The sequence below is a fragment of the Chenopodium album genome, chromosome 9, assembly GCF_948465745.1.
Source record: "Chenopodium album chromosome 9, dcCheAlbu1.1, whole genome shotgun sequence".
NCBI lineage: Eukaryota > Viridiplantae > Streptophyta > Magnoliopsida > Caryophyllales > Amaranthaceae > Chenopodium > Chenopodium album.
In genome coordinates, this window is record NC_137842.1 from 71,297,593 (window position 1) to 71,309,116 (window position 11,524).

At 35.7% G+C, this 11,524-nt stretch overlaps 2 protein-coding genes across 2 annotated transcripts; both read left to right on the plus strand.

Annotated features, from left to right (window-relative positions):
- Window positions 1-5,950: 5,950 nt before the first annotated feature.
- On the plus strand, window positions 5,951-6,997 carry LOC145560456 (uncharacterized). The gene has a single exon (XM_081621708.1). It carries the CDS (start codon window positions 6,032-6,034, stop codon window positions 6,743-6,745), a length of 714 nt encoding a protein of 237 aa, XP_081477834.1. The 5' UTR covers window positions 5,951-6,031; the 3' UTR covers window positions 6,746-6,997.
- Window positions 6,998-8,092: 1,095 nt separating this feature from the next.
- On the plus strand, window positions 8,093-11,338 carry LOC145560457 (small nuclear ribonucleoprotein SmD3b-like). Its single transcript, XM_081621709.1, has 5 exons — window positions 8,093-8,390; window positions 10,461-10,513; window positions 10,594-10,660; window positions 10,754-10,810; window positions 10,990-11,338. The coding sequence occupies exons 1-5, from the start codon at window positions 8,232-8,234 to the stop codon at window positions 11,047-11,049; spliced, it is 396 nt and encodes a 131-aa protein (XP_081477835.1). The 5' UTR covers window positions 8,093-8,231; the 3' UTR covers window positions 11,050-11,338.
- Window positions 11,339-11,524: the final 186 nt, after the last annotated feature.

Below are 11,524 nucleotides of genomic sequence, written 5' to 3' on the forward strand. Positions count from 1 at the left end.
TAAAAAGAGAGATTTGGTTTTGGTGTAAAAAGAGAGATGTAACACGTAAGGATAATAATGTAGACAAGATTCGATTTCAAGTTTTGGATATCACCCTCAAAACTTTAACCAAATTAGTTGGCATCTACACGTATCCAAAATTTGTTCCACGGATTAAAGTTATTCAACTTAATTCACTATAGGTCATATTCAAGTGGTTAAATATTCAGTTTACTTAGTACAAACCCGGGTATATGCAAGATGTTATGTGTCCGTTTGTCTAGGTAACATTATCTACTAGAATCAAATCATATAAGGGTCTGTTGTTTTGGATTTCCTTTCATATGCTTTGTCTGCATGAATCCATTTTCATTTACTGTACAAAGATCAATGATTATACAAGTTCCTAAATTATTGTACTAGTTATGTCTCTCTCGGTAATTGATCATACCCCAATTGCATCACATCAGGAAAAATACAAATATAACCATGTGAATGAAATACCCATATTATTCTTAATGACAGTGATAATACAGATGAATTATATTATATGGACAACTTCCACCACCTAATAAATCCATTCCTCGAATGTTGTTCTTATTCTTACCTTATCATGCTATATATAACCACCTACAAACATGGAAGAAATACACCATATCCTTAGCCGATAATAGAAAATCAACAAGTAAAAATTACTTGTTCATTATATTCTATTGTTCCTTGTTTGTACAAGGTAGGATCATTATATTCCTAGCTCATTTCTAAACTATTTTGTTTACACTTTAAAGATTGAACCATGAGTTCTCGCTTGATTTCGTTATGTCTCATGCTCATAAGTTGCATGTTGATGAATGTTGCCATAATGGCATCAGCTCGCGCCCTCCTAGATATTCCTAAGTTGGAGGTACCTAAAGTTGGCTTGCCCGATCTTTCAAACCCCACCGTGGCCAAAGTTCCAATCCCTTCAGATCTTCCCAAGTTGGAAGTGCCAATAGTTACCTTGCCCGATGTTGGTAATCCCACTGTGCCCAAACTTCCAAATCCCACAACTCTCCTACCAGGACGCGGCCTCCTAGATCTTCCCAAGTTGGAAGTGCCTATAGTTACCTTGCCCGATGTTGGTAATCCCACTGTGCCCAAACTTCCAAATCCCACAACTCTCCTACCAGGTCGCGGCCTCCTAGATCTTCCCAAGTTGGAAGTGCCTGTAGTCACCTTGCCAAATCTTGGTAACCCCACCTTGCCCAAACTTCCAATAATTCCCACAACAGTTTTACCAGGTCGCGGACTCTTAGATCTTCCTAAGGTTGAAGTGCCTATAGTTACCTTGCCCGATCTTGCTAACCCCACACTACCCAAACTTTCAAATCCCACAACAGTCATACCAGGTCGCGGACTCTTAGATCTTCCTAAGTTGGGAGTGCCTACAGTCCCCTTGCCTAATGTTGGTAATCCTACGTTGCCCAATCTTCCAAATCCCACGACGCTCGTGCCTACACTCCCCTTAGTACCCAAGCTTCCTTTGCCCACAGAACTTCCTAATCCCACAATTCCTCATATCCCATAAATAAGGTTGCCAATGCCGGCCGGCATCATCTCAAGAAAACGTTGAAGGATACAAACTGTTTCCATGAATGTATCTAACGTAATGATGTATCCCTAATAGTATAATATTATTTGGACTCTAATATCTATTTGTTGCTTTAATTTTTTTTATTTTTGGTTTCAAAGAATGTAATTTTTCTTTGCAATTTATCATTTTAAACCTTGTACTTTTGTTATCTTAAATTGATTTTTTATGTTGTAATTTTGAATAAATAATGCGGATTTTTTTTATCCCGTTTGTCTCATGCATGCACATCAAGTTAAAACCAGGCCCTTCTATTATCACAACAATTTTCACAAATAGACAAAGTTGCACTAGAGCGCTAATTATGACATTGTTGCTTTCCAAAAAAATAATTTATCTAAAGTTCATAAAATACGGGTCCGATTATAAAATACTTCGTATTTAACATGTCTATTCATTTTTTTTTTTTGACAAGTGTCTATTCATATTTAGTATTGAGTTCGACGATCAAATTAAATGAAGTACTCATATGCTTCACGATATATAGGTCCGAATATAATTCATGTTAATTAAAATATTTCCCTTTTATTTTATATTATAGAGGCAATATAATGAGTTTGTTGCTTTTTTTTTGTTTTTTTTTTGACAAAGAATAATATAATGAGTGATTGAGTCCTACTCCTTTTCCTGAAAAGCTTTGAAATATTTTATATCTTACAAATAATACCCCAAAGTTGGACATAACATTTAATTAAGATTTTGGGTTCTCAACTAGACATCATTTCAAACACAGTTATATTTCTCCATTAACTGTTTTTTTTTTTTTTTTTTTTTTTTTTTGAGGAAACAAACATGATTATAATAAATTTACACAAGATATTGTTAATTAGGACGATTAGATTATTATAATTCATTCTATAATCAAAAAGTTATCTTGTTATTAATTGACTTCTTCTAATGTCCATTTTTTACTAGATTTGGTGGTTGTGAAATTATAATTTAATTCCACCATTTTTTTTCCTTCTTGTTATTAGTTTAGCTAGAAAAGTAATTGAATCCATGTATCTGATATTATCCAATAATAATTGCTGATTATCTAACTATTCCATTAAAAGACAGCTAAGTCACATTTTTCTTGATAAATTGGTGTAATAACAGTTGAGAAGTTGAACAACATATGCTCAACCTCTTACACCTAAGTACCTAACCCTTGTTGTTGGACCGTTCTCTACCCCTAACCTTACCTATAAATATCCCTAAGCAAGAATCAATACACCATATCTTGAGCAAAACAAAAACATTTCATTTCAAGTACAAGTCCTTTTCCCTTTTATATTCCTATACTTGTTCAATCGATCGCTTCTTTCAACTAGGCTTCAACCATGGGTACTCGCTCGTTAGTTTTGGTTATGATGGTTGTTGCTTGCATGATGTGCACAAGCACAAAGCCAGTTATAGCACGCCGCCTTCTTGAAGCATCCGTGCCTGAGATTCCTAAACCAGAGGTGCCAAAATTGGAGGTACCCGAACTTCCAAAACCTACCTTGCCTGAGCTACCAAAACCGGAAGTGCATGAACTTCCAAAACCCACAATTCCCGAGCTCCCAAAACCCACATTGCCTGGGCTACCAAAGCCAGAAGTACATGAAATTCCAAAACCTACCATCCCCGAGTTACCAAAACCAAAACTACATGAAATTCCAAAACCCACCATTCCTGAGCTGCCAAAGCCAGAAGTGCATGAAATTCCTAAACCCACCATACCCGAACTACCAAAGCCAGAAGTGCATGAAATTCCTAAACCCACCATACCCGAACTACCAAAGCCAGAAGTTCACGAAATTCCTAAGCCCACCATTCCAGAGCTACCAAAGCCAGAAATGCACGAAATTCCTAAACCCACTATTCCAGAGCTACCAAAGCCAGAAGTGCACGAAATTCCTAAACCCACCATTCCAGAGCTACCAAAGCCAGAAGTGCACGAAATTCCTAAACCCACCATTCCAGAGCTACCAAAGCCAGAAGTGCACGAAATTCCTAAAACCACCATTCCAGAGCTACCAAAGCCAGAAGTGCACGAAATTCCTAAACCCACCATTCCTGAACTACCAAAGCCAAAATTGCATGAAATCCCAAAACCAACCATACCTGAAGTACCAAAGCCAGAAGTTCATGAAATCCCAAAACCAACCATTCCCGAGCTACCAAAGCCAAAATTGCATGAAATCCCAAAACCCACCATACCCGAGCAACCAAAACCAGAAATGCATGACATCCCAAAACCCACCATACCCGAGCAACCAAAGCCAGAGGTGCATGAAATTCCAAAACCTATCGTACATGAGCAACCAAAGCCAGAAGTGCACGAAATTCCAAAACCCACCATACCCGAGGTACCAAAGCCAGAAGTACATGAACTTCCAAAACCTACCATCCCTGAACTCCCAAAACCCACCTTGCACGAGATGCCAAAACCAGAAATACCCGAACTACCTAAGCCCACCTTGCCCGAGCTTCCCATCCCTAAGATGCCCGAACTTCCAAAACCCACATTCCCTGAATTGCCTAAGCCAACCATTCCAGAGGTTCACATGCCTACTGTCCCAGGCCATCCTTGAAGTCCAACCTCCATTTCCTCGGATACAATCTATGTGTTACATTTAAATGATTAAGATTATAGGTGCATTGCATTTTTTATTTTTATTTTTCATTTGAGTTATATTTATGATTTTGTACTACTGTAACATTATGTGTTTAATTTTCATTTTCCTTTTAATCTACTTCGACTAAGCATTGTTTTTCTATTTGGCTTGGTACGTACGATATTTTGTACTCTACATTTTATGTTCTCTTTCGAGTACGTATATAATAATACTTTGTAATACTATGTTTTTTTTTCTTCTCTAGTTTCGTCTATGCTCACATCCAATACATGTGCCCTAGCAACAAATTAATACGGAGTAACAACTTATTCATATTTTTAAGCAGGAAAACATGCAAGAATAACTTGTCACGTTAGCATGCATATACTCAGATCATATACTCTACTTATCCAAGGAATGGAAAGCAACTCACTAGTATATGCTAAATAATTTGTCACGTTACTCAAATCTTTGTCTATGTATGTATAATACTTAATTGTAAGACAACTTATAAGAAGTTAGTAAAAGTATTTTGAGATTACACTACGAGATTGATCTAACAAAATTCACCATGAATATAGTTACTTCTTTTATATCTATCGATATGTATCAATATATGAATAATCATTGTCAAAGTTTTCCTCTTCACATGGAAGATTCTATAAGGGACATACACAAACGATCGAAATGAGCATTTTCGTGATAGATTTTACTATTACAGCCTTGTCAAAATTAAATACTCCCTCCGTTTTAATGCATATAATAGTTTAACATACATGCAATTAAACTTACAATATTACTTTAGTGATCAGTCAAACTATTGCATAAAATTGCAATAGTTGTGATCAGAGCGTGAAATTTGGTGCAACTTCGATAAAGGAATTTTGTAGAAAACTGTGTTATACAAGTACTAGTATTTTGAAATACGTTAAAAAAACACTTGTAATAAAAACAAGTGTTAAATATTCTGAGACGGTGGGACTACATAATATGATAATACAGAGTACTTTGTAGTCAATAGTGTGTTATTGTTTTCTTTTTACTAGTAGTTGAGCAACCACAGAAAAATTATCAATGAATGAATCACCCAAATTAGCATGCATGCTCATTCAACAAAGCAAGTAATTTTGAGATCATCATTTATAACGTTGTTCATTTTCATAAGTGTACTTTAAAAGTACATTTAACTTGTTACTATATTTTTCATAACTACTTCATCCTCAAAACTAACGTGTAGCAATTAATTTTTCAAAATTGCATAAATTTTACGAGTAAGTTTTTTAAAAGGGAGGTGGCGTAGTAGAATGAAAGACATTCATACATTTCATTTTTTAATTTTTTTTCAGTTTTTTTTGTCAAATTAAAGATGTATAATATCGTAGTGGTTGCACTTAAAACTTTAATTTAGCTTTATTTTCTCCTTACAAATATTAATGTTAACATAAAATTTAATATAATTATTCTTAGTTTGTGCCTAATAGGACAGGTGGAAAACATATAGACCGTACATAATAGTATTTTGATTAATTTAAAAGGCGTGTGTCAAAATAAAAAGATTAATTTACAAGGCTTAGTTATATGGTCTATGCCATTTTTTTCTAATAATGTAGATGAAGGTGTTAAACTGTCCACGACCTATATCACCAACCTATACTTGTATTAGTTGTACTCTTATGAATTTTACAAGTCTCCTCAAAATTGCCATCTATATATATAAATGCTCTACAAATCTCAAGTCCATAACAATCCTCTTGTAAGATTATCATTTTCGTCTCATTGTATTGCCTTTTGTGCTACATAATTCATACAAATTTTGGTGTACTTAGTGAGATATTACACCATGATTCGGCACCACTCTTTGTTCATTTCAATGTTGTTGCTTGCTACTTGCATCTTATTGAGTAGCAATGCAAATTTGGTTGCTTGTCGTCGACTTTTGGAAACATCTCCTGCAGAGCTTCCGAAGGAGCCTGAGGTTCCAAAGATGCCTGAATCACCTAAACCAGTTGTTCCTGAACTCCCAAAACCTGTAGTACCAAAACCCACAGTGCCTGAAGTGCCAAAAATTCCTGAATTGCCTAAACCCACAATACCTGAAATTCCAAAACCTCCGGTGCCTGAAGTGCCAAAGCCTGAGGTACCTAAAAAACCCGAAATGCCTAAACTTACAACACCTGAGATACCTAAGCCTACAGTACCAGAACATCCAAAGCCCATTGTACCTGAAGTGCCAAAACCCGAGTTGCCTAAACCTATAGTGCCTAAAGTACCAAAGCCTGAGTTACCTAAACCCGCTGTGCCTGAATTACCAAAACCCGAGTTGCCTAAACCTATAGTGCCTGAAGTACCAAAGCCTGAGTTACCTAAACCCGCTGTGCCTGAATTGCCAAAACCCGAGTTGCCTAAACCAATAGTGCCTGAAGTGCCGAAACCAGAGGTGCCAAAGATACCCGAAGTACCAAAGCCTACAATTCCAGAGCCTCCCAAACATACAGTACCCGAACTACCTAAGCCGGAGGTTCCAAAAGAGCAAGAGAAGCCCAAAATGCCTTAAATAACTGCCTATACAAGATCTTTGCTTATAATTAGCATTGGATGAACATTTGTATACTATATTATTTCCTTTATCATAGTTTATGAATTAAACCTCATTTTTTAATGATTATATTGTGTGTGCTCTAGGCCAGATAGTTATGGCTGCTTATATATATGTACGTTTTCTTTTATTTCCTTTTGTACAATGCTTGATGTATGGCCTTTGTGAATTAAATTTTTTATATATTTGTTATGTCATTTTTATAGTTTATCAATTGATTTACTAATATTCCGTCTTTTCTAGCTACCGTCTCTATTACATTATCAAGTTTTATCGAATATTCATAGTTTCTAGTCCAAATCTTTGATCACTAACACCTGAATCTACCAATTCATTATTATTATGAAAGAATTGATTATATATGTCAAACAAACTTTAAAATTAACTTCAAACTTATTCCCATTTTAATATTCACTTAAAACTTACAAACACGCAAAAAAAAAAAAAAAAAAACATTAAACTCTAAGATCTAAAATGCACTAGGCATAAATTATAATTGTAGGAATTTTATGCGAAAAACGCATACGCATACACAATACCAATACTCAAAGTATTGGGTGAGTATACCCTAGACAGAAATATACATACATTTTCAAAAGCACAAAATCAACATGTTGGTGCTTTGTATTCCTCCATCAACCACCTTTTTCTCCTTCCATGGCAACACATTCCAGAATGGAAAGAGTATATTTGAAAGTTGTATTAAAAATCAAATGGTGTTAGATATTCAAGAACAAAGGAGTATATTAAATTTATTAAAAATAAATAATATACTGTGTAAAATGTTCAAAAAAACTTATATCTATATTCCAAAATTTAATACGGAGTACATTTAAAGTCTTAATGTAAACACCTAAAAATCTCATATTAAAAGGTCATCTACCTACCTATACTATGTCCGTATTGTTTAACCCAAGTTGCTTTTATCTATTTCACCTTGAGTCCAGACTCTCACAATACCTTCTTTTTGCATATATATGAGAATTCATGGTCAAATATTATGATATTCAATTATCCAATTTAAAATATTCTAATCCTGAATAACTAAAAAAGTTGACATCCACAATAACCCGACTCAACAACATTGAGACTACACATGGTAGGAAGAACTTGTATTCGATCCCCATAACAACAATTGAAAGAGGACTGAAACCTAACCGCCCAAATTGATCTGCGAATTCGGATTAGCCCTAAGGGTGAAACGGGTAGAACCCAAAAAAAAAAAAAACATAAGTTTGGGCCTGGGCTTACATATCTGTAAAACGACGACCCTTTAAAACCCGGGTTCTTTTACTACCCAATTTCCAAATTTGAAAAAATTTCCTTGGGTTTTTGTAAATTGTTCTATACAAGTGAGACTGAGAAAAAAGAGGGTTTAGGGTTTTCACGTCAGAAAACCCAGAAAATTTCTGCAGATTAAAGAGGAAGAAGACGAAGAAGAAAGATGAGTAGAAGCTTGGGAATTCCGGTGAAGTTGATGCACGAAGCCACTGGTCATGTGGTTACTGTTGAGCTCAAAAGCGGTGAGCTTTATCGAGGTACCATGATTGAGTGTGAAGATAACTGGAACTGTCAACTCGATAGCATTACTTTTACTGCCAAGGTACTTCATTTTCTCTCTCTTAGGTTTTCCTTTTTCTGGGTTTTTTGCAATCTGGGGTTTGGTTTGTATAATTGGCGGCATTAATTTTTTTTGTCTTTGAAATTAGGGTTCGTTGATGTTTTAATTTGGTATGTTTTTACTGTTTTAGAATTTGCTTATAATGTTATGCCTGATGATGATTCAAATTTGGTTGATTTTCATGAGAGATGAGGGTTTGTACTAAAGTTTTAAGAAATATTGATAATTTGTAGAAATTAGGTTAGATTTTGTACTTACATTATGGTTTCAATGTGAGTTGATTGATAAATTTGTGTATTGTATGCTAGTTATCCGTATCGGGTGTTAATCAGATGCAAAGGTAAGTAAATAAATTTGGAGACTGAATCATGACTGTGTCAATTGTTCTGTGGAACGAGGTCTACTGTGGCTCGAATTCTACACTGGTAATCTCTGCTAAGGATAAGAGCTCGCTAATTGATCAATCCGGTGGACAGTGGTCAATGTCACCAGCTCTTTTAAAAAAAAAGAATATGGGTCGGAAATGGTTGTAACTTGTGAGTCTAATATTCAAGACGCTTAATAGGAAACTTGGAATTGTTCAGAACTGAGAGGGCATACTATGGGAACTAATATGATCCTAACGTTTGGCAACTTGCTAATAATTGAAATTGGTTACTGGGTCATTAAAGAACTGCTTTAGGACTCCCCCTTTTATCTCTGTCATTGATGAGGACTTTGTATGCGTAGGTTTAAGAAAATATGTCATGATCTGGTTGATAGGCCTTTGTAATTGATGCACGGATCTTAACAGTCAGGCATTTGAAGGATCATAACAGTCAAAGGACATTGAGATAGGGATAGGGAAAAGGTTTGGAGAATTTATCTTAATTAGGTGCATAGATGAACCAAAGGACATTGAGCTGTAGGCTGTAGCCAGTACGTTAAAGGATTTTGGAAAAGATTGGCAATGTAAAATGGTTATGGACTTTCTTGTCATTTTGTAAACCACGGCCTATCGTGGCTTAGATTCTTATGAACTTATATTTTAGATTTCAAATGTGGCACAAAAGGCTATGTTGACATGTTGCATATTTCAAAACCTTGGATATTTAGATGCTGCTGATGAAATTACCTACTAGTATGGCTCATATGAGTTCTGTATGTCTGATGTTTACTACTTTTATTGATTATTCCTTTGGTAGTCAATATATCTAGAATTAGAGGTTTAGAATGAAAGTTGCTTTGCTTATTGCCAATGGTAACCTTAATTTCAAAAGGTAACATGTTTGCTTGATTAAATAGCAAAGTAAGTAGAGGATCAAAAAACGGCATTTGAAGTTGTAGAGTAGTTATTGGTAAAGATTGCATTCAGGTTGTTGAGTCTGGTCCATTTTGGTCGTTCAATTTCCAAGTCTTGTTCTTGGGGTGGTGGGACCATGGGAGGGTTAGAAGGATGGCTTTTTCAGAGGCTCACAATCAATCGTGTAAGTAATACTTGTATATTTTTAGGCTGGATCTCTTGTAATTTTGAAAAAAGATGAAAGGAGAGTGATGCTTACTTAAAGAAGCCGGCCGGGGGGGGAGGTTTCTGAAATCTGAAGTGTCTATGCGATTATGCCCAATTTTTGGATGCTTTAAAAATTATCAAGGAGAGCTTGGTGATTAGGACTTTTATGACAGCCATTTAATGGGTGACTAATTATAGATGTGTGCGCTGGTATGAATAGGAGTTCTGTAATTATTTAATAGCAGAAGGATGGGAATTAGTTTCATGATACGTTAATTAATTCCATAAGTTTTGATGAAATAACAGTGTTACAATCTCTACTCATGAGTTCTGGTTGCCAAATTTAGTTCCCATACAATAATTAACACAGTGTTACAATCTCTACTCATGATTTCCGGTTGCCTAATTTAGCTAAAAACGGTGCTGAAATACGTCATTCTAATGCCATTTGTTTTAGTATGATTAGTCCTGTTTGAATTGTTTACATAATTTCATGTGAAGGATCTAAAGGCTATATATGGGATTTCTTCAATCTGTTGCTGATATTCTTGTATGATCTGCAGGATGGAAAGGTCTCCCAACTTGAGCATGTATTCATTCGAGGCAGTAGAGTCAGGTGATTAACCTTTACAATTATCCCTCAGGAGGTTGTGTATTTATATTGTGAGGCTAATTGTTTTCTGGAAATTCTTTCAGGTTTATGATAATACCAGATATGCTGAAGAATGCTCCAATGTTTAAACGTCTAGATGCCAGAATCAAGGTATTTAGCCAATTCTAGTCTGCCACTCTCCCTTTTTCTTTGAAAAATCTTCAACATTATATCACATCATTGATTTTCCGTAAAATTTCTCAGGGAAAGAGCACATCACTTGGTGTTGGCCGTGGTCGTGCTGTAGCAATGCGGGCAAAGGTTAGATTTTAATGTTACTGCCCTCCCACCCCCCCCCCCCCCCCCAAAAAAAAAAAAAAAAAAAAACATTCTGTGTGTTGTAATGTTGTATGTTCTAAGCTGAGCTGATTTCTTATTTTTCACGATTATGTTTCCGTAGGGCCGTAGGCTAACATGTCTGCCCATCTTTTCTTTTGTAGACTCAGGTTACTGGTCGTGGTACCGCTGGCAGGGGAGTTGTGCCACCAGTGCGGAGGTAAAAAAATACTGTCGGATTGCAGGTCCAACTAGTGAGCTTTCAGAGTATTGCTGCATCCCAGTGTTATTATATGAGGATTTTGGTGTTGAGGCTGCAGTTTATGTTTAGTATCTGAGTATACACCTGAACCCGAGATGTAAGAAAATGATCTGATTTCAGAATGGCACTGTCTAGCTTATTTGTTCTCAACATTCTGAAAGTGTTTTCATGTTGTCTTGAATAGTTGAATGTTCATAGATGAAGGTTTTTGGGTAGTTTACTTTATAAAGGAATTTGAAACATCTGTCCCACTTTTGTGTACCTCAATTTGTGCAACTCGTTTCCATATATTCACGTTGAAGGCTTTTCATTTCTATGAACAAAAAAGTGATGTGCTGAGCATATTAGCTTATTAAAAGAGCTGTCATAAGAAAGCATGCGCATGCGTAACAGACTTTAGAATTGCTCACAATCAATTGCTCTGAGTTACCTAAATC